General features: G+C 40.6%; 1 protein-coding gene across 11 annotated transcripts in view; it reads left to right on the plus strand.

Annotated features, from left to right (window-relative positions):
* The window catches only part of CCSER2 (coiled-coil serine rich protein 2), a 143,057-nt gene that overhangs the window by 75,260 nt on the left and 44,621 nt on the right, over positions 1-23,176 (plus strand). For 8 of the 11 annotated variants that reach the window (XM_006148710.3, XM_006148712.3, XM_006148713.3 and 5 more), the window contains 2 exons: positions 2,593-2,788; positions 18,400-18,483. The exons of 1 other annotated variant lie outside the window; for it this stretch is intronic. In XM_006148710.3, the coding sequence (XP_006148772.1) occupies positions 2,593-2,788; positions 18,400-18,483 (280 nt within the window). Of the gene's footprint in view, positions 1-2,592; positions 2,789-18,399; positions 18,484-23,176 lie in introns of those variants that run through there. 2 more of the 11 variants (XR_003549427.1, XR_001370398.2) reach the window with 2 other exon arrangements.

Raw genomic sequence — 23,176 nt, forward strand, 5'->3', positions numbered from 1 at the left:
CACATGGAAAGAAACGGGGGCTTTCCTTTTTTTTTTTTTTTTTTTTTGTGGCAAGGTTTTTGATTACAGATCTTACTCTGCAGTTGGTCTCCAAATGTCTAGTAGGTCTCACTGGCTTACTGGTTTATGGTGTCACTCAGATTTTCTGTCTCCTCGATCTACACAGTTCTGTTCTTTATTGAAAGGGTGATAGAAAGTCTTCAACATCGCTGTATGTTGTAAGAAGGTCTGCTAGCAACAAATTCTCTATTTTTATTTATCTGGGAATTTTTTCCTTAATTTTGAAGGAGTTGTGTTGGCTGCATTAAGGATTCACACTTTTTCTTTGGCTTTTGACAGTTGGACTATGACGTATTTAGATATGTCTGTCCTTTAGTTTTTCATGCCTAGAGTTCGTTGACCTTATGAATTTGTAGATTAATGTTTTTTTTTTAATCAAATTTGGGAAGTTTTTGGTTATTCTTCAATTTCTTTTTGCTCCTTCCTTCCTCCTTTTTCTTATTTCTTTTCCATTTCCTCCCCCCCTCTGTCCAAATAATTAAGGGAATATGCTAGCATCATTACTTGATTATTGTAAAAATTTTGAAAAGATAAATGTAAATAATGCTGAAACGCCTTATTTGTTGTTGTTTGGATTTGTGATTGTTGGCTTTGTTAACTAATTCTCTGAAGTCCGTATTTTGTTTAATTTTGCCAGAGAGCTTATACGCTGGTGGGGTGGGGTGGTGAAGAGGATGGGGGGTCATGGATGGGGCAGGGATGGGGGAGCATCCCCTGTGGGGAATGGTCACGACACAATCCCTTTTCCTCCATCTCCTTTCAGGATTTTGGGTGTATACAGCCCGGTACCTGTCCAGGACATGAACTGTGTGGTCAGTTTCCTTAAGCACCAGGCCACACCCTAACCCATGAAGTCTGTGTTTTTAACATTTAGAGTCTCTGCTTGGTTTGCTTAGTGCTTAGCTAATGGTTGGACAGTTTCCCTTAAATGCCTCGAGCAGGCTTTGCCAAGGGGATGTGTGTGTCTCAGTGCCTTTGATACCTTGGTAGGTAGTTTGCAGGTCTGCCTTGGCCTTGACTTTCTGCTTGCTCAGAATCTCAGTCAGCCAAAAACGGAAGAGGAGCCCTTTTCAGGTATTTCCTTGGTGTGTGCACAGCCTAGATGTGTGCAGTCTTCTCTGTTCCCAAGAATGTCTCGTAGCATTTCAGAGCTTTCTGTGGACATACCCTTCTTTGGTTTTCATTCTGTGGTTTTTGTCTGCTGCTTGTTTGTTGCGAGTAACATCACTATCTCAGCAGCTGAGATTCTGAGCAGTTGATGCTGGTTTTGTTTTCAGTAAATGTGCCAGTGAGTAGGCTATTCCAGATGAGCAAGGTTTACATCACCTCCTGTAAGACTACTTGGAGAGTGGCCGTGCCAGGCAGGTCACGTAGTACGGTTATCTGGGATTGGTGCTTGTTGGTGCTCCAAACCATTTTTCCTACCAACCTCCAAGGACTACTGGATTTCACAGCTGAGACACTTGTCAGTCTCTGGGCTTTCAAACTAAGACAGAGCTAAGGAGTGAGTGCAGTGGTTTTAAAATCTCTATAGCTATTACTTCTGGTTGAAATGAAACGTTGTATTTTTCACTCCTAAAATACACCACCCCTAATTTTTTTGCTCTTATTGAGCATGTATATTATTACATGAAACTCAAGAAAGATGCAACTATGTTGAGAGTAGTTTTTGGTTTTGCTTTTTAGTGGAAATCTAAGACTAGGAAATATGTGATATGTATGAGACTTTTATAAAACCTTGTTCTGGGACAGCTGATGGCGCAGAGGTTAAAGAGGCTGGACCCATGTGGCCAACTGCATGGGTCACACTTGAACCCAGTCACTTGGAAACACTCAGCATCTGTGCAGGCATGCCCAAAACCTTGAGAGGAGAATGAAGTAGAAGGGATTGTGGCATGACTGTCCCCTCAGGGACTTTTTTCACTTTCTCTCTCTTGTTCTCTCCCCAGCAAGAGCAGATGCTTTGTAGCAAGTTAAAGAAAAAAAAAATTATTTAACCTTTTTTGGAAAAGATGATTTATCAACCTTGTAAGAACAAAAGAAAGAAATAATGATGCATAGTTCACCTTTCTTTACTGCCTGCTGGCACTTTCTGAAGTGGGAGTCCAGGGGTGTGCACAAAGTGAGGCTTAATGTAGGCAGCATTAAAGAGTTGTGAGCCGCTTAAAGGGCATGACGGGTGAGAGGCCGTGCAGAGCCAATCACCAAAGAGCAGTCAGTGGAGAAAGGGAAGAATAGGTGCACTGTTTTCCAAGTCAGGCTTTTCCCAGGTATTTTGTTTCTCTGCTTCCTAAAGGAAGGAGGTTTGTTCATCCAACGTGTAAGGCACGGACAAGGGTGGGGTGTGCAGAGCATGGTTGTCTTAATAATTACCCAGAGCAGATCGCACCTCATGGTGGGAGCACGTTCAGCCCCCGAGGCGCGTACGGGTAAAGGACATGTAATGATCACTGCAACGACTTCATTGCCTGTATCTCTTTCTGAACTTGTATCCTGTGTCTTTTCCATCCACCTCTTCCCCTGCCTTTCCAGAGGCTCTCCCTATAGAGAATCTCCTTTGGGTCATTTTGAAAGCTATGGAGGGACCCCCTTTTTCCAGGCTCAGAAGATGTTTGTAGATGTTCCAGAAAATACGGTGATGCTAGATGAGATGACCCTCCGGCACATGGTTCAAGATTGCACTGCAGTGAAAACCCAGTTACTCAAACTGAAACGTCTGCTCCATCAGGTGAGTATTTAATGACACTTTCTAACTCTGAATTTTGAATTGCAAAGCGACTGATATAACTTTTTAAAAAATATAGTTATTTGGGCTTCTAATGTCCATTTAGATATCTATAAAATAACGTTTGCAATAGTACATACGCCAAACATTTGTGAGAGAGAAAAAAAGGAGGTTTTGCATGATGGTCTCTGTACACAGCCCCCAGCACTTACAAACTGTGTGATATACTTTGTAAACCAGTCTCTTCCTCATTTTTGTGTTGATGGTATCTATGCTGGCAGATTGCTGAAGGGACCTAGAGATAGTTTATAGTTATAAGCTGAGCAGCTGAGTACGTGAGACAGTAGTTAGTAATCAGTGGCTGCTGCTGTGATCCCACCTAAGTGGGAAATAAGCAGCATTTCACTTGGTCATGATATTCATACATTAGGTTATCGGGAAAGTCACGATGTATTTTTAATATTTTTCTATGCAAAAACGTGTCATGGGGCCAGCAGGTGGCATGGTGGTTAAGCATGCTGGACTCTCACATGGCCGACTATGGTTTGAGTGCTGGACCTGGTGGCTTGCTTTCTCATTTTCCCTCTCTCTTTCTCTCTCGCTCTGTCCCTCTCTGGTCAAATTAAAATAAATAAAGTTAAATAAAATAATTCTTTTAAAAAAAAATGCCATGACATTACCAGTAACTCAATAATATTTTTGGACCTTTAAAAGGACTCTTCCTCAGTCCTTTTTTGGGGAACAGGGTAGAATCTAGACTCACGGCAGCATCGTAAATCTCCAGAGTCATCTGTAGACCTGGCTTCTGGGTCTGTACTGGTGTCTTTGTTTAAGCATTCAGCACTTACAGACAGGGTTAGAAAACCAAGCACTTAAAACACTAACTTGAAATCATGGGTCTCTTTCATTTGTTTTTAAATCTTTATTTGAATTTTGTACTAGCCAAATTCAACCTAAAAATAAGGTTGTGAAAGAATAGTCTGACTTTGCTTTGCTGTTCATACTCCTTTTCTGAGCCACTGTCTTCAGGGTTATGTGGTTTTAGATTCTTACGAGCCAGGACCACATCCAAAACTAAACTCATAGTATGTACAGTAAAGGCAGATGGAGGTGAAGTTATGTTAGTGACATGTTAACATCTGATGTTAGTGATGACACTTAGTGTAAGCATGTTATTAAAGGCCCATAAATATTGATAGTTTTATATTAATTATAAATTTTCTGGACAGAAATTAATGATTTTTTCTGGGTAGTCTTTTGTCTATTTTTTGTTATATTCTACTCAAGGTTACTTCGAGTTTAAGTGGCATTTTCGGGTACCTCATTCTGCTTGTCACAGCATCACAGGAATGGGAAAGACCACAGTAATAATCTCATTTTAATCATCAGAAAACAGACTCAGATTTCATTGTATGTTTCACGGTTACTCTCTTGCATATTAATATAGAATGCATTTTAAACTAACCAGGGCTTTTAAGTTATTTTAGCTAATTATTCATTAAAATAATTTTTAATTGCCTAATTTAGAAGGTTTTTTCTTCTTTTTTTTGAGAGGTTTTTTGCTGTAGGGTGTGTGTACTTGCCAGAAAGACAGAAAGTGAGAAATCAACCCCCCAGGGGGGATGGCCGCACCGCAGTCCCTTCTCCTCCATTCTCCTCTCGGAATCTTGGGCACACATGCACACGCGCCTGGTGTGAGTTTAAGCCGCCAGGTCCGAGACTTGAACCACAGTCGACTACATGGGAGTCCAGCAACATAGCCATTGCGCTAACTGCTGGTCCCTAATTTAGAAGATTTTGAGTAAGAATTTTGATTCTGCTTTGAAGAACAAAAAATTTTGATTCTGCTTTGATGAACAAAAAAGTGTTTTTAACAGTACCTTGTCTCCTTAGTTTAATTCTTTATACCCTATTTGAAAAGCCTTTTATTCAAGCATACATACATGTACAGGAAAGGAAGTAATTCTTAAGTGTTCATTTCATTGAATTTTCACCAGTTGAAAAACCCTTGGTAGCCAGAGCCCGGCAAGAAATGGAACATTACTATTAATGGAACCAAAGCCCCTTCCAGTGTCTACCCTGTTCTTCTAATGGAGAGCACCTCATTTCCGAAAGCATGGATGAGTTCGCTTTTACTTTAACTTTGGAATGAAATGAGATCGTAGGACATCCTTATTTAGATCTGGCTTTTCCCCTCAGCATTACTTGTGTGCATCACCCAGTCTCTGCGTCCATTTCACTGTCACGGAGTGCTCCATCGTGTGAGTGTTGCATAGTCTATTTCACTTGTCCTGAGGCTGACAGGCATTTGGAAAAGTTTCCATTTCTTGAAAATTTTCAAAAATGTTTCAATATCTGAATGGTGCAGCTGTAATCTCCGAGTGTATTCCTTTTGGTGCATGTAGGCATGCATTTTTGTGGGCATGTATCTGTGGTGGGCTTGCTGGTGGGCTGTAAGGTGTGTCGGTTTTAGCAGATGCTGCAGTGCATCCTTTTCCAAGGACTAGACCCACCCACTTTTCCCTCTCTCATTCTTGTCATTATTTTCCCTGTTCGCTTTTATCTTCTTATCACATTCAACATCTGTTTTGACCTCCAAGTAGGAAGTGAAGAATCTAAGATGTAATAGAGAAGTTTGGTGAGACTTCTTTCTGACATTTTATTTGAGTTGCAAGCTATTTGATCCCTTGGATTCATGGCCTGTTTACACCAGAATGCTTGCGTTGGGAATAAAAATAAAGGAGTATGTGATACGTTTTGTGAAATTCCAGGTGTGCTACACTTGTTTTATTTTGCTGTCCCTCCTTACTTCCAATGTAGAGGGTAAAGTAGTGTTTTCTCTCACGTAACTCTCACGGTATGTGCTGTGTGGTGTGTATGTGCGCGTGTAGTGGTAGGTGGATGGGGTAGTGGATGGGGCAACCTTTGGGATGGGCACTGCGAGTACAGCCGCTTAGTGATTGCCACATGCTGCAGAAAATCACCCGCAAACCTGGGCAGTCAGACTCCTCTCTCCCCACGCTTGTCTTAACACTCCAGGAAAGAAATGTGAAATTTTGTGAAATAAAAGGAATGTTTACAATCTGACGTTAATGAATAATATGAAGCAGCTTTGCACTCACCACCCAGTTGAGAAATGAGACCTTAGTAAGCAGCCCACATGCCTTTTCTTGAGTATAGTGCCCTGCCTTCCTGGCACCTGGTGCGCTCTGCTCTGCCCCCTGCATATTCCTGTGAATAATAGCTTTGCCTTCGTGAACTTCATGTTAGTGAAATTTTATTGTAAATATTTCTCTTCTTTGATTCATGTGTGTTTTACTCTTCATTGTTGTTTAGCTCTCCTTCATTAATTTTTGTTTCTGTATTGCTGGTCTGTTCACAGGAAACCATAGTATCTTTGCCCATCTTACTCTTGATGTCTGATATGTTTGTTTCCTTTTTTTTTTTTTTGGCTCTGGCAAATAACTATTACTATGAACATTTTCCTGGCCATATAGGCAAAGTTCCACTGGTCTGTCTAATTAGGAGTGCAAATTTCTGAGTGGTGAGGCGTGGAAATACTCTCCTAGAAATACCAAACTGTTTTCCAAAGTTGGTCAGTCTTTTCGACTCACCTTCAGTGACAAATGCTGTTTTTTATTCTACATTTGTGAACACTTGATATTATCCAACTTTTAAATTTTATAATATTTAATTGTGCTTTTAATTTGCATTTCCCTGACTACTAATAAAGTGGTTGAATTTATTAGACTTTTTCTTTGTGGTTTGTGCCTTTAGAAATCCTTGCTTAAGAAATCTTCCCCTGTTCTACAGTCATAAAACTATTCTCCTTTTCTAAAAAGTTAAGAATTTCAAACTTCACAATTGAGTCTGAGAGACCTTAGACTCAATTTTGGTGTATATAAGGTGTGGAATGGAGACCCACTTTCATCTCATCCTACTTCGATGACCAGAGGGTTTAGGACTGAACATGAGAAAGAGTCCATTCTTTCTCTTGTGACCTGTAATGCCTGCTTTTTAAACCCCAGTTGTCTTGAAAAATCCATGTTTTGCCCCCACAAAGTCATACAACAATTAAATAAATGTAAATAAAAAATTATAAACTAAAATAGAAAGGTAAAATTGCGAACTCTCACATAAAAGCAGTTGTCTATTATATGTGCCACTATCCTGGTTCCACATTATACACGTTAACCATTGCTTAAGAGTGCATCACTGTGGTTCCCTGTCTTACCCGTCTTAGAAGTATCTTTAACTATTCTTAGTCTTTTTGCTTTTCCATAAAATGTTAGAATCATGTTTTCAAGTTCTATGTAAAACTCTCCAGGAATTTTAATGGCAGTAACGTCAAACTGATAGCTTGATTACAGAGAGAAGTGACATATTAAGATATTTAGATTTCATATCCAAGAGCATGACACATGGGCTCATTGATTTAGTTTTAAAACATTTCAAAAATAAGATTTTATACCTTTCTCTGTAGAACATTTCTATAGTTTTGTTAGGTTTACTTCTAGTACCGAAAGCTTTTGTTATTGTAAGCACTACTGTTTCTTTTTATTTAATTATTTTATTTCATTTATTGTTATCTTTAAAAAATTGCCATAAAGCATGTGTGCTCACTAGATAGAGACAGAGAAAGGGAAAGTGAGAAAGCAAGCTACCAGGTCCAGGCCTCGAACCGTGGTTGGCCATATGGGAGTCCAGAGCTTTAACCACCATGCCTACCGCTGGCCCCAGGTACTCCTGTTTCTTAAAGGATTGTTGTTAGTGTGCAGAGATACAACAGACTTTTGTTTATCGAGTTTGTATTCCGTAATTTTGATATAATTATTAAGAATGAACCCATAGATTTTTTGGGGGAAATTTTTTATGTATCTACAACAACGAGGTCTGTTTATTTCAAATTTTTTAGTTTTTCCTTGCCTTATGCAACTCCAGACAAGTTTTAAAGTGCTCCTGTCTTCTTTCTGAACTTAATAGAGATGCTGTCAATGCTTGACTGTTAGATATGATACTGCTTATGTCTTTTCTGTGGGTACTCTTTATGAGAGGAAGGAAATTAAAAATTTATATTTCAATATTAAATATTTTTGAGGGACTGGATGGTGGCACAGTGGTTAAAAGCCTGATGGTGTATGAGGCTCAGGGAAGCCTCCCAAGGAAGTCCGAAAGTCCTGCCCATGTACAGTAGATACACGCCTGCCCACCAGCTGGGCTGGCTGACGGCTGGGGTGCATTGTAGCATCACAGAGCCTGCAGCAGGTCTCTGCCTCCTTCACTCATGGAGTAGACAAGTACACTTTGGGAATGCTTCAGAATCGGAGCCTTTCTGAGTGATGATGTGATGCCAAAGTGGAAAACTGTATATCTAACCTTACATAATGGTCAGTCAAAGCATTACAGTGCAAAAATACTCTGTAACATTACCTTCTGGCTGTGTGTGTGTGATTGAAGCAGAAATTAGCTTCATGTTTAAACTTAGGACCCATTTGCAACATAATCTCATTATGTATTTGCAAATAGTCCAAGATTTGAAAAGAAATTTAAAATCCAAAACACTTATGGTCCCAAGCAATTTGGATAAGGAATACTTAACCTGTATCTCTGTCTGTCCATTCATGTGTAGGCAAATGCACACACATGCCGCATACATATTCACAGATCTTTTAATGTGTACTTGGTTGTGATAATGGCATACATTTCTCCTTGTGGTTCATGAACCACCTCCTCCACCCAGAAAATCCAAACCTGTTTTTTGTTTTGTTTTGTTTTGTTTTGTTTTTAAAGAGAGATTTTTGCTATAGGACATATGTGTTTGCTAGAGAAACAGAGAGACAGAAAGTGAGAAATCACTGCCTGGGGGGATGGCCATGTTGCAGTCCCTTCTCCTTCATTCTTTTCTTGGGATTTTGGGCAAGCATGCACATGCACCTGATGTGAGTTTTAAACTCCCAGGTCTGGGACTGAAACCGTGGTCGATTGTGGGAGTCCAGTGACGTAATGGTTATGCCATTTGCCGGTCGCCTAAGCCTGTTGTAGTAGATGAACAATACGGTACTCAAAACTCCAGGGCTAATTGCTTACCTTCTCACATTTTTTCTTCTTCCTTTTTTTAAACTCTATAGGGTGAGTGCACTTGCTGGAGAGAGACAGAAGTGAGGGGCTGTGAGAAGTCATCTCCCATGGAGTTGACCATGTCACAGTCCCTTCTCCATTCTCTCAGGATTTGGGGTACCTATGCACGTGCCCAGCATGATTTTTAAGCTGCCTGGTCCGGGACTCAAACTGTGAAGTTGGCCATGTGGAATCTAGCACCTTAACCTCCATACCATGTACTAGCGCCCTTCTCAGATTTTGTGTAGTTGCTCTAGAAGTTCATTCCATCGCCTTCATTGCTACTTAGTTATTGTTATTTTATCATTCAATAAACTTTAAGTACTTGTAGAGTACCAAGTATTGTGGTAGTAGTAAAGGTTAAAGTAGAGTACCAAGTATTGTGGTAGTAGTAAAGAGTAAGAGAGAAGTCACAGCTCTGGTATTGAAATAGTTAAAAATTAAATTGTCACTGTATCTATAAGAACATTAAAATTAATCATTTTACTGAGAAGCGTTTGTACTTTTTTATAAGCGAACCTTTGTGTTCTGTAAGAAGGCTGAATATCGGAAACATTAATTCATGGAAATTAATGTAATAATCAAGACAGCTAGCTTTTAGTCTAGGAGAATATACAGATATTAAAATAAATAATTACAAGCATGCTGTTACAAAATTTAACAAACTATGTCATAAAGAGGTTGTGTAAGGTACACTCCAGGTCTACAGCGTGAATCCGCAGTTCTCCTGGCACTGTCTGTCGGCGTGATGCAATCTCAGCCACAATTACAGACGTTCTGTTTTTGAACTTCATCAGAATGACTCCAGAATTGGAAACCTCAAAGAGTAATGTTTTGTGTACATTGAAAAAGACAAAAAGGGAAGGGGGAAAACCCTTTAGAGCAGAATTGTATTCACACAAATAGAAACGTAGAACAGTGGAAAAGAACAGGAAATTCAGAATATGTTGTGAAGTATTTACTAAAAAAGCTAAAATGGAAGGCCAGCCCTATAGCACAGCAGCTAAGCACTGTGCAGAGGTTGCCCGATCCCACATGCCAACAAGAGACCCAGTCCCTTCTCCAGCCTGCACACATGCCCCGGTTCCTAACGGGATGGAGCATTGGATGGAAAAGGATTGTGAGGGACCAGGCCCTGTTGAGGGTTTCTGTAATGCTCTCTCTCCTGCTCTGCCATTAAAAAGAACACACACACACACATGCACACATGTGCACATGCGCGCGCAAACCCACTGATGTCATCTAAAAGCAAAACAAAAATGAATGGATACAGAATGTTTAAACAATATACGCTGTTGAGAAAAATGCACTGCAGTGTAGAAGAGATTATTTAGGCCCAGCTGTCGTGTACACGTGTGAGGCCCCCTGCACTTGGTCTGCAGCCTCCTGGGAGTCCCTGCCCTCCCCAGGCAAAGCTGCCAGGAGTCTGAGCAGGAGCCTGTGCCCAGACTAGCCAGCCCTTGCTCTCTCCTCCCTGAGCGCACGGGTGTGCGAGTGTGCTCTTGCAGTCACACGTGCTCTCCGGCACGGTAACAAGGAGAAATCATTTCGTGTCTTATCCTGGAGTATAAGACAAGACTGATTGGAAGATTTAATTTTTTTTTTCTTTCTTTTTTTTTTTTTTTTGAGGGAGGGGTTTTTTTTTTTTTTTTTTTTTTTTTTTTTTGAGAGAGAGTTTTTTTTTTTTTTTTTTTGCTATAGGGCGCATGTGCTCGCCAGACAGACAGAGTGAGACAGAGAGACAGAAAGCGAGAAATCGCCCCCCAGGGGGGATGGCCACGCCGCAATCCTTTCTCTTCCATTCTCCTCTTGGGATCTTGGGCACGCACGCACACACACCCAGCGTGAGTTTTAAGCCACCGGGTCTGGGACGTGAACCATGGTTGACTATGTGGGAGTCCAGTGACATAGCCATTACGCGAACTGATGGTCCCCAAGGGTTAAATATTTTTAAGAAAGTCAAAATGTAAAAAAATTAAAATTAGTGATATATTTAAGAGATAAAACACATCCTTAGGAAGAGATATCCAGATTGAGACATGTAAAAACTAAACACTTAGTTTAATAATAAAAAAAAATGTGAACATCAGGGATTTGTAAACTCTGTTTGCTAGAGCATTGCAGAGGGGCTGCTCACTTATCACAGCATTATGTTGATGTGAGCGCCCGGTGGATGTCTTTGTTGTTGTTCTGAACTGTCTCCGCCCAGCCATCTGTTAGGATCCCCTCATCTCTGAGGCACTTACTGAAAATCAGGCTGTTTGTCGTTTTTAAATCATTTGAAATGGTGCTTGAATCGTTAGATTTAAAATCTCGCAGGTGAATTACAGTATTGCTCATAAATGGTCTCCGTGAACATTCTAACCATGTGTGTGGTGATGGGAGTTTTTTTATGTACCTTTATATTAATGTACCTTTATATTAATGAAACAAAAATAAAAACTTGTGGAAAAGAAAAGAAGAAAAGCCTCTTCCCTTCCTCCACTGCCTACCCCGAGCTCCCTGTGACTGTGGGGAGCATTTCTGAACATAGGCAGCTTTGTTGACATCACTGGTGACGCCTGGCAGCAGGGACTGGTCATTGCTGCCACACTGCCCTCTTGGTCGTTTCAAGTACCCACGTCCATTACTGCTGCAATGGAGCTCCTGGAAAGATCCCAGTGTTTCCACACTCCCGGGAGAGTCACCTGGGTAAGATGGAGTTTATTACAGGGTTTCCAAGTGAATGTAAGGGATCTGTCTTCACAGAGTCCACAGAAAATGTGTATTACAAAAAAATTATGAGTGGATTTCAGGGGCTTTTTTGGGCACCAAAATAAACTCATATTACTTCCATTTATCCATGAAATTTTTAAAGTTCCCCTCACATGTGCAAGGATTATTATAAAGAACAAAAGTTTAACTTCTAAAATAGTCCTCTGATGCTTTTAGAACAGGGAAGGGGTATCCATCTTTAATAAAATGCCGATGCATGAGTTAGCCTTCTGATGCTTTTAGATTTCAGAAACCCTAACTAGAACCCATAGAAATGGCTCAGACACTGAATAAAATAAAGCAGCCCAGAATACACATGGTTATGGATGGTCACATGATGGGGAGGCTATGTTCTGTTCATAAGGCATGCTGTTGTGTTGTAGTGTTTGCTCCTGTGCGTTTATGAAACGTGTCTATGCAGAATGCTAGGAGCAGTGCCCGGCGCTGGTCGTTGTTAGCTCCACAGCACATGTGACGTGGGGCATGAGAGGAGCACGCGTGAAGCTGCTTTCCAGCAATCCTTGGAGAGAGAGCTTTCTGCCCACTTGGAGACCTTTTTCCCCTTTAGCGCTAAAGGAGCATTTAAAAAATATTTCTCTTCTTTGGCTTGGACACTTTCATGTTTGTTAGGGTTAATAGAGAGTAGTACCATGGGTTAGTGTCCTATTATCTGGGGTAGAGAGGCGGGGTGGTTTTATCAGTTGATTCAGTTAGAGATTATAGTTATGTCTAAAGCTCTTTGATGGCAATAATAGCAGTTTCACTTCTTAATCACCTAAGCCTAGACTGCTGGACTCTTTTAAAAGGGGGAGGGACAGGATTTCTTTTTGGGCATAACAATAACTTAATCATTAATAACTCACTCGTATTGGAGTATCCTATAAATTTATTTTACTTAGAATTTTTCTGAACTTTGACATTTTGGGGGGGTTCATGGGGCTTTCATTTTAAAATCATTTTCTCTTCTCAGTGCAGTGGTAATAAAGATCAGCATCTGTAAGGTGCAGGATCTGTGGGAGGTGCTGGTGTTTTGCTGGCCGTGAGCTGGTATTGGGAAACTTGTCCTTGGGGGTCTTGCAGTGAGTACTTTAGCTTCTTTGAGCAAGAGGCAAAATTGAGAATATAGTACAGATATTTATAATGCATATCAAATGCAGTCATTTACAAATGTGAGCAATATCCTTTTTTTTTTTTGGAGAGTTTTTTTTTTTTTTTTTTTTTTTTTCTCCGAAAGGGCGCCCGACAGACAGAGAAAGACACAGAGACAGAAAGCGAGAAATCACCCCTCAGGGGGATAGTCATGCCGCAATCCCTTCTCCTCCATTCTCCTCTCGGGATCTTGGGCACGCACGCACACGTGCCCAGCGTGAGCTTTAAGCCACCGGATCCGGGACGCAAACCGTGGTCAACTACATGAACAACATGGAGCACATGCGCATAAATGCCTAGAATCATGACAGGTTGGAAATGAAAAAGTGCTGTAGTGTAACCACGCCCATGGGGCACGGTTGCTTCTCTCTCTGTCTCCATCTCTGGTGAGCACATCAGCCATCAGGCAATTTTTAAAAAAAGAATATTGCTGGGGGACCAGCAGTTAGCGTAATGGCTATGTCGCTGGACTCCCACGTAGTCGACCGCGGTTCGCGTCCTGGACCCGGTGGCTTAGAACTCACGCCGGGTGCGTGTGCGTGTGTGCCCAAGATCCCGAGAGGAGAATGGAGGAGAAGGGATTGTGGCGTGACCATCCCCCCTGGGGGGTGATTTCTCGCTTTCTGTCTCTCTGTCTCTGTCTGTCTGGTGAGCACACGCACCCTATAGCAAAAACCTCTCCAAAAAAAAAAAGTAATCCATGTATCTCATTCATACTTCTAATTGTCTTTGACTTGTGAGATTCCGAGAGTAGTGTTTCTCTCCTACAATTACAGATTTTTCAGTTTCTCTTAATGCTCTCAGTGTTTGTTTTAGCATTTTCTGGCTATTTTGTTAGTATATAAATGCTTATGGTTGGTGCATAATCATGGTAGTTTGTTAGTCTGTTATTAATTAAAATCTGTTTATTCTTATTAATACTTTTTAATCTTTGGTTTTATCCATTCTCTTGTGATACTGGTATATCAGCTTTATTTTTCTGGTGATTTTTGAGATTTATCTGCTATTTCTCATTTTTGTGTGCTTTTAATTACTTATATTGGGAGGTCAAGTCTTGTTATTAGTTTTCTGAGCTGCCATACCGAAGTCCTGTGAGCTTGGTGCCTTAGAACCAGGGCATTTATTCTCTAGTCGTTCTGGGAGCTTGAATTTAAACCTCAAGCTGTTGTTGATGTCAGGGCCACGCTATGTCTGAAGATTCTGGGAGAAAGATCGGCATTGCTTCCTGCTCCTGGTGAGAGCCGGCCGGCACCCCGGGCACCCCCTGGCCTGGGAACTCCTGGATGGCTCCGTCAGCTGCTGTGTGTGCGGACCTTGGGTGTCTGTGCGTCCAGACTTCTCTCTTTGTACGATGACATCAGTCACATGATTCAGGGCTCATCTTAGGCAAGAAGTATGACCTCACTTTGATTACATTTGCAAAGAAACTTATTTCCAAATAAGATCACACCGAATTTCTGAGTGGGCATGAATTTCTTTGGGTATATTGCTCAGCCTTAGTGCCATTCTACTGAGATACAATTTGCTATGAGCTTTTGTTTTATTTATTTTTTCAATTTGCTTTAGGGCTTCTGTACTTGCCAAAGACAGACAGAAGCAAACAGAAAGAGAGAAAGTGAGAAAGCATCCCCCCTCAAGGGACTGCCCTGCTGCAGTCCCTTCTCCTCCATTCTCCTTTTGGGATTTTTGGGCACGTATGCACACATATACCCAACATTTTTCAAGTTGTTGGATCTAGGTCTTGAACTGTGAGTCAGCCATATGGGATCTAGCACCACAAACACCACATCACCAGCTGCCCTACATCTGGCTTGTTTCTTTTAACAACAGAGATTCGAAATTCACTTATACTCTTCCATATGTCAGTAATTTATTGCAGAGTGGTATTCCATTTTATGCATATACCATACTAATCCATATACCAGTTGAGGGATGTTTGTGTTATTTTCTAGTTTTTGACAATTACGAATAACACCACCATGAACATATGTGCATAGATTTTCATGTGAGCATGTGTTTTCATTTTCTTGGATAAATAACTGGAAGTGGGATTGTTGGAATATATGGTGCATATATATTTAACTTTGTAAGAAACTACCAAGCTGTTCCTTAGTGTCTGCACCACTTGTATTCCTACCAGCTAGGTATGAAATTTACTATTATTCTGCATCCTTGCCTGTCGTTGGTGTTTTTCAGTATGTTTTACAAAGCCGTTCTAATAGGTGGATAGTGGTTTCTCATTGTGGTTTTAATTTGCATTTATGTAATGACTAATAATGTTAAGCATCTTTTCATGTGATTATTTGCCATTTATTCTTTTTGGTGACATGTCTGATTTTTTTTCCCATTAAAAAATGTTTTGGGACCAGCAGTTGGTGTAATGGCTATGTTGGCTGGACTCCCATGTAGTTGACCATGGTGTGAATCCCAGACCCGGTGGCTTAAACTCATGCTGGGGGGATGTGCGTGTGTGCCCAAGATCCTGAGGGGAGAGTGGAGGAGAAGGGATTGTAGCATGGCCATCCTCCCGGGGGGTGATTTCTCACTTTCTGTCTCTTTGTCTCTCTCTGCCTTTCTGGCAGGCACATGTGCCCTATAGCAAAAACCTCTCCCCCCAAAAATGTTCTGGGGGCCAACTCTGTAGCATAGCATTTAAGCACTGTGTGTAGGGGGCCACCCATAGTTTGAATCTTGACTGACTGCTTGAAAAACCTGCCAGGCACATGTGCATGTATGCCCAAGATACTGATGGCTGGAGAAATAGAGAAGGGATTGTGGCATGACCATGCCCATTGGGTAGTGCGCCCTCTCTCTTTCTGGCAAGTACATGTACACTCTGGCAATGAAAAAGATTTCAATAAATTAGTTAAAAAAAATATTCTACTGATTTTCTTTTTTTTTTTGGAGAGGTTTTTGCTATAGGGTGTGTGTGCTTGCCAGAAAGACAGAGACAGAGAGATAGAAAGCGAGTAATCACTCCCCCGGGGGGGGGGTGTTTATCCATACCGCAATCTCTTCTCCTCCATTCTCCTCTTGGGATCTTGGACACGCATGCACATGTGCCTGGCATGAGTTTAAACCACCAGGTCCGAGACTTGAACTGCGATTGGCTACATGGGAGTTCAGCAACATAGCCATTATGCTAACTGCTGATTCCTGTTTTCTACTGATTTGTGAGAATTCTTTATATATCTCACATGTCTTTATCAGGTGTTCAGATGCAGAAACAAATTACTAAAAAAGAAAATGGGAGTAGCTTTTTGGGCAATGATATATAATTGTGAGTTATAAGTTAGTTAAAAATACCAGGCCTTCACATCATTATTTTGTTGATGCTTTTGTTTAAAATTAGCTAATTATTTGATGCTTTTTATAAGTTAATGTACTGCGCTCACAATTTTAACTGAATTATTACAAGAATTTTCTCTAAGCCCATGACTTTTCATTCCATTAATAGTTTTTTTTAAAGAGTCGAAGTTCAACACTTGAAATCCAAATTTTTTTTCTAATTGTATCATGTTTTTAATATTGTAGTAAAGAAATCTTTGCTCAATTCAAGGTCACAAAGATTTTCTCTGTTTACTTGGAGAAGTTTTTAGTTTTAAGTTTAAAATTTAGGCCTATAATCTCGAGAGTTTTTGTAAATGATGTGAGTTTTGGGAAGAGTTCATTTTCTATGTGTGAATGTTTGATTGTTCTAGCACCATGTGAAGACTGTCCTTGTTCTGTTGAATTTCCTCTGTGGCTTTGGCAGGAATGGCTCTGATCAGGAATGTGCGAGTTGTCTTTCACTCTCGTCTGCGCTTTGATCTTTGTTCCCTTGCCCATGCTCGATGTGTTTTGATTACTAGACCTCTGTAGTGAGTCTTAAAGCGAAGTAGTGTGACTCCTCGGACTTCATTCTGGTTTTTTTTTTTTTTTTTTTTTTAACTGACTGTTTGCTCTTTTCCCTTCTGATACAAATTTTAGAAATAGCGTTTTTATTTCTACAAAATTTCTGAAAATTCTGATGGGATTTTGATTTGGAGGGTACTGAGTCTTTATCTGAATTTGGAAGAGAATTGTTTTCTCAATATTAAGTCTTTCCAATCCATTAATGTTGAGTCTGTCAGTCCATGGACAGAGGCTATCTTTCCATTCACTTCGTCTTCTCTGATTTCTATGTGTATAAAATACATATATGGCAAGTAGCAAATAAATATATGGTTACTTATCTATCTAGCTATATATAATTTATAATGTATAAAGTTTGTCTATATTCCATTTGATTTGTACCTAATTTTTTTATTTTGATATTTTTATTGGTTTTGTTTTGGATTTTGGTTTGTTTTAAATGGTAGGTTTTAAAAATTCAGTTCAGTTGTTTTCGCCATAAAAATAGTCAGTTTTTCTATACTGACCATTTATCCTTGACTTTCCTAGTCCTATTAATTTCACTGTAGATACTTTGGGTTTTTCTTCACGAGAAATTATATCTTTGGGTAGAGACAGTTTTATTTCTTCCTTTTCTATTTATCTGTCTTTTATGTCTTTTTTCTTAACTTATTGCCCTGGTTCGAAACTTCAGTATAGTACTGAATAGGAGTGACTTGTTTTCTTTTCTCAAATATACTTGAATGTAAGACTGGACATTTTTCTATATGTTAGGGCATTAATAGCAAAAATGATAGTTTTATTTAGATGAGTCTTGTAAAATTTCTTTCTCTTTCCTTCCTTTTTTTCAGTGTTGTTTTAAATGTGGTATTCTGAGGCCATTGCTATTCATCAGGCGATCACCTCTTCTCTCAGGTGGTGGCCATATGACGTTACCAACAGAAATGGAACTTTTTCATGCCAGAAGTTTGGTGGACCTTAGTCTAATTGCCAGTCAGCTTTGCCTGTTGGACTTTTCTAAATACACATTTCTGGTCCCCATCTATGGAGATTTTGATTTAGTAGGTATGCGGTACAGTAAAGAAGGACATACTGTGAATGCTCAGTTCTCCTATCGTGGTACCCTGGTTTGAATGAAGGACATTGCCCATGGTCTGAGACATTGAGGACAGATGTGTCTGTTGTGATATTGGTGCTCCTTGAATGTTGCTGCTTCCATGGTACCCAAGGCAGCTCAATACCGTCCGAACAAGCAGGTGTCGAGCCGTACTGTGCTGCCTTGGTCAGGGGCTCAGTTCCTCAGCATTGGCCCAGTTATATTCTGCACTGGCTCCTCCTGCTCAAGGTGTTCTGAGTTGTGGAACATGAAATTTCTTATTCTTAAACCAGTTCAACTACAGATAGAGCTTAACTCATCACTTCATTTTCTTTATCATGTTTAAGGACAGAATGTTTACTTGTTCAATTTCTTTTACTAAGTATAACATACATTCAGTAAATCTCTTAGGATATACCAATCTTAAATGCACAATTTGCATTTTTCATATGGATGTTTATGCAGCCGCCAGACACTCAAGGCATAGCTTCATAGTAGGTTCACTAATGGTCCTTATCTCCTATCTGCTATTTGCCATGTTAGCATTTAGTCTGGGGTTTGTTTGGTTTAAACCAAATGTCTGCAGTTTCTGATTTCTGTTGTTTTTCTACTCTGCACCCTGCAGCATGACGGAAGTGGTTCATTGCATGATATTCAGCTGTCATTGCCATCTAGTCCGGAACCCGAAGACAACGATCAGATATATAAGGTAAGACCAGTCGTCATGCGGAGGCTTTTTTTTTTTTTTTACAATTTTTTTTTTTTATATATGAAATAATAAAGTAGCACTTTTTGAATTGAGTCAGTTTTATTTCTTCCTTAGACATTTCTTTAGTTAGACATTTAATAATGCATTAAAACCTAGAGTTGGGAGCCAGCAGGTGGCATGGTGGTTAAGGCACTGGACTCCCACTTGGTCTACTGTGGTTTGAGTCTTGGGCCTGGTGGTTTTAATCCTGGACCTGGCAGCTTGAAACTCAAGCTGGGCACATGTTGCATATCCAAGAGGAGAGTGGGGGAGAAGGGATTGTACCATGGCCATCCTCCTGAATTGGGGGGTCATGTCTCATTGTTTCTCTCTCTCTCTCCAATGAGTACATGTGCCCTATAGGAAAAAAAATCTCTCTCAATAAAAGAAAAAAACTCTAGAATTTTGGTGTTAAATTCTGCTATATTGTAAAGTTAAAATGATATCTGTGTGTTGCTTTAATCTGAATTTATCAGTTGGATAATCATTTGTTCTTTATTAATACTGGTACAGAATTTTTAAATTAAATCATTGCTTATATTTATGACAGTTAAACTGTGACTACCAATAAAAATGAAAGAAACTTCCCATATATAATTATAGCATTGAAGAAACATACTGAAAATGAAATTGATAAATCCTTTTTCATCTTTAGTTTGGGCTGGCCCCATGGCCTAGTGGTTAAGGGAGTCAGACCCCTCATGATTAGCCAGTTTGAATTCTGGCCCTTATAGCTTGAAACCCACCAGGTACATGTGTGAGTGTGTGTCCAAAATCCTGACAGGGTGAAGAGATGGGAAGGGATTGCGGTGTGGCCACAACTCATTGAGGGGTACTTTCCCCCTCTTTCTGTCTCTCTCTCTTTCTCTGGTACACACACATGCCCTAAAAGGGGAGAAAAAGCATAATAATGTTCTAAGTCATCCGATCTGCAGCAGGCCAGCTCCTCAGAGAAAATTTTGCATGTACACCCAGTCGAACCATTAATTCAGATGATCTCTGATGAGCTCTCAGGGTTTCTTTAATTCAGATGATCTCGGATGAGTCCTCAGGGTTTTTTTTTTTTTTTTTTTGCTGGAGAGTACAAAAAGTGAGAAAAATCATCCCCCAGTGGGGCATGGTCACTCTATAATCCTTTCTTCTCTGTTTCTCCATCCTTTTGGGCCTGGAGCGCATATGCAAATTCCCTAGCATGTTTTCATGCCTCTGGGGCTGAGACTAGCACCGTGAGTCAGAGCCAGGGATCTCTCTCCCTTCACACGAGACTATGGACCTAGCCTGATTTCTTAGTGTTTTTTCAAGTTTTGTTATAATTTTTTCTGGCTTTTTTAAAAAAAGAAATTGGAGAGATTTTTGCTATAGGGCACGTGCACTTGCCAGAAAAACAGAGAGAGACAGGGAGATAAAAAGCGAGAAATCACCCCCCGCCCCTCCCCGAGGGATGGCCACGCCGCAATCCCTTCTCTTCCATTCTCTTCTTGGGATCTTGGGCACACATGCACATGCGCCCGGCGTGAGTTTAAGCCACCAGGTCTGGGACTCGAACCACAGTCAAATACATGGGAGTAGAGGGACATAGCCATTATGCCAACTACTGGTCCCAGTTTTATGATAGTTTTTAAAGTAAAGTTTCTCCTTTTTTTTTAAGAGAGATTTTTGCTATAGGGTACATGCACTTGCCAGAGAGACAGAAAGCAAGAAATTACCCCCCAGGGGGAATGGCCATGCTGCAATCCCTTCCCTGCCATTCTCCTCTCGGGATCTTGGGCAAACATTCACATGCACCCTGTGTGAATTTTAAGTTACTGGGTCTGGGACTCAAACTGCAGTCAACTTGTTGGAGTCTAGTGATATAGCCATTATGCCATTTGCTGGTCTTTCCTTATTATTTCTCTTATTAAAACAGGTTTTTACATGTAAAGAAATAATTTTTAAAGAAAAACATTTAATTTGGGGACCAGCAGATGACATAATGGTTACATTGCTGGACTCCCATCTAGTCGACTGCGGTTCAAGTCCCAACGCGGTGGCTTAAACTCAGGCTGGGCACGTGTGCATGTGTGCCCAAGGTACTGAGAGGAGAATGGATTGAGAAGGGACTCTGGTGTGACCAAATCACCCACCTTTGGGTGATTTCTCACTTTCAGTTTTTTTGGCGAGGACACACACACTATAGCGAAAATCTCTTTAAAAATAAAAAAAATGTTTAATTTCAATTTGTATCTTTATTTTTTTCATGTTTCTTTATAATGTTTCTGTGTTTAGTAGTACATGATAGACACACGGGGTTTTCTAGGCACCCTTTAAATCTGGGTCTTCTTATCTTTTTTTTTTTAATTTTTTTTTATTTTTAATTTTTATTCGAGACTCAGAGATGGGGTTAGAAGGGAAGACAAGCAACCCAACCAGGGTCCTCCTGTGTGACCCCCACAGTCTCTTCAACCCCCCAGGACCATGGCACGGGTACCTGGTGTACAGGTCGACAGGAGAGTCAACCCTCCATCTCCCTTATGGATCAAGCAGTGGGTTAAGGTCCCCCCCCCTTTCGTGAGTGATCTTGGCCCTGTCTTCTCCTGCTGCTGCTTTGGGACCTCACTGCACCCACCTCCGCTCTCCTCTGTCTTCACTGCTTCCTCTACTTTCTAGCCACTGTTGTCCTACATGTTTGTATGTCCCACTTTAATTTAGTAACTTACGTTAACTCTGTTTTGATTCCTTAAGCCCCTTTCTGGTTATTGTGGAAACCTGGAAAAATGAGCACAGTCACTGGTTTTAATGCTGTAAACTTTCGCATGCCTTTTGTCTTAAAAGCTGTTTCTTGACTTTTCTGCCAGTTCTCTTTTGAATCGTTCATCATTTTCTCCCCCTCTTTTTTGGAGGTTTCTCTACTTTAAGTTCAGCCCCTTTGAATTGTTTTTATTGTCATAACATATTCATTGATAACGTGAAATTTTTCTTTCATACTTGCTAATCCCACTGGACGTCTTTACTGTGTTCCCCCTTACAGATATGTCTAATAGTACATTTGGATTCCTACATGTTCCTCTTTAGACACATTTGGCTTCCTGTATTCTCTATTTCTTTCTCTCTCTCTTTTTTTTTCAGTTTTGCTATGGAGCATATGTATCCATCAGAGAGAGAGAGAGAGAGAGAGAGAGAGAAAGCATCCCTTCTTTCCGTAATCCTCTTGGAATTTTGGGCATGCACAAACACACACCTGATGTGATTTTCAAGCTGCTGGTTCGGGATTTGAACCTCAATCAGCCATGTGAGTGTCCAGCACCTTAATCACCACACCAGATACTGGCCCACCTGTAAATCACTCATGACTGCTCCCCTTTCCTTTTTCTCATATATAGTAAACAGAAAAAGTCTGTGATTTTCTGCCCTTCTGCCCTTTTCCATCCCTGTATCGCTCTCTTAGGTCAGGCTCCTAGTCTCATCTGCAGCATTACAGTATCTTACTAACAAGTTCCTAACCCAGTTTTGTTGTCAAATTTGCTAAACAGCTGTCAGCACCAATTCTGGAACAGATCTGTCTCTCTGACCAAGGCCATATGTGACAGTCAGGACTCACTGTGACCTGGCCCTGGCCTAGTTTGTGCAACAACCTTTGTGCAACAGCATTACTGCTGATAGTTTTCCAGATGTGTTCTGCTTCTGCCACTTTTCTCTGGCTTCAGAACCTTCTCATCCACTGCTAAGTTACTGGGTCTGGGACTCAAACTGCAGTCAACTTGTTGGAGTCTAGTGATATAGCCATTATGCCATTTGCTGGTCTTTCCTTATTATTTCTCTTATTAAAACAGGTTTTTACATGTAAAGAAATAATTTTTAAAGAAAAACATTTAATTTGGGGACCAGCAGATGACATAATGGTTACATTGCTGGACTCCCATCTAGTCGACTGCGGTTCAAGTCCCAACGCGGTGGCTTAAACTCAGGCTGGGCACGTGTGCATGTGTGCCCAAGGTACTGAGAGGAGAATGGATTGAGAAGGGACTCTGGTGTGACCAAATCACCCACCTTTGGGTGATTTCTCACTTTCAGTTTTTTTGGCGAGGACACACACACTATAGCGAAAATCTCTTTAAAAATAAAAAAAATGTTTAATTTCAATTTGTATCTTTATTTTTTTCATGTTTCTTTATAATGTTTCTGTGTTTAGTAGTACATGATAGACACACGGGGTTTTCTAGGCACCCTTTAAATCTGGGTCTTCTTATCTTTTTTTTTTTAATTTTTTTTTATTTTTAATTTTTATTCGAGACTCAGAGATGGGGTTAGAAGGGAAGACAAGCAACCCAACCAGGGTCCTCCTGTGTGACCCCCACAGTCTCTTCAACCCCCCAGGACCATGGCACGGGTACCTGGTGTACAGGTCGACAGGAGAGTCAACCCTCCATCTCCCTTATGGATCAAGCAGTGGGTTAAGGTCCCCCCCCCTTTCGTGAGTGATCTTGGCCCTGTCTTCTCCTGCTGCTGCTTTGGGACCTCACTGCACCCACCTCCGCTCTCCTCTGTCTTCACTGCTTCCTCTACTTTCTAGCCACTGTTGTCCTACATGTTTGTATGTCCCACTTTAATTTAGTAACTTACGTTAACTCTGTTTTGATTCCTTAAGCCCCTTTCTGGTTATTGTGGAAACCTGGAA

Source organism: Tupaia chinensis, unplaced genomic scaffold (assembly GCF_000334495.1).
Source record: "Tupaia chinensis unplaced genomic scaffold, TupChi_1.0 Scaffold000240_1, whole genome shotgun sequence".
Taxonomy (NCBI): Eukaryota; Metazoa; Chordata; class Mammalia; order Scandentia; family Tupaiidae; genus Tupaia; species Tupaia belangeri.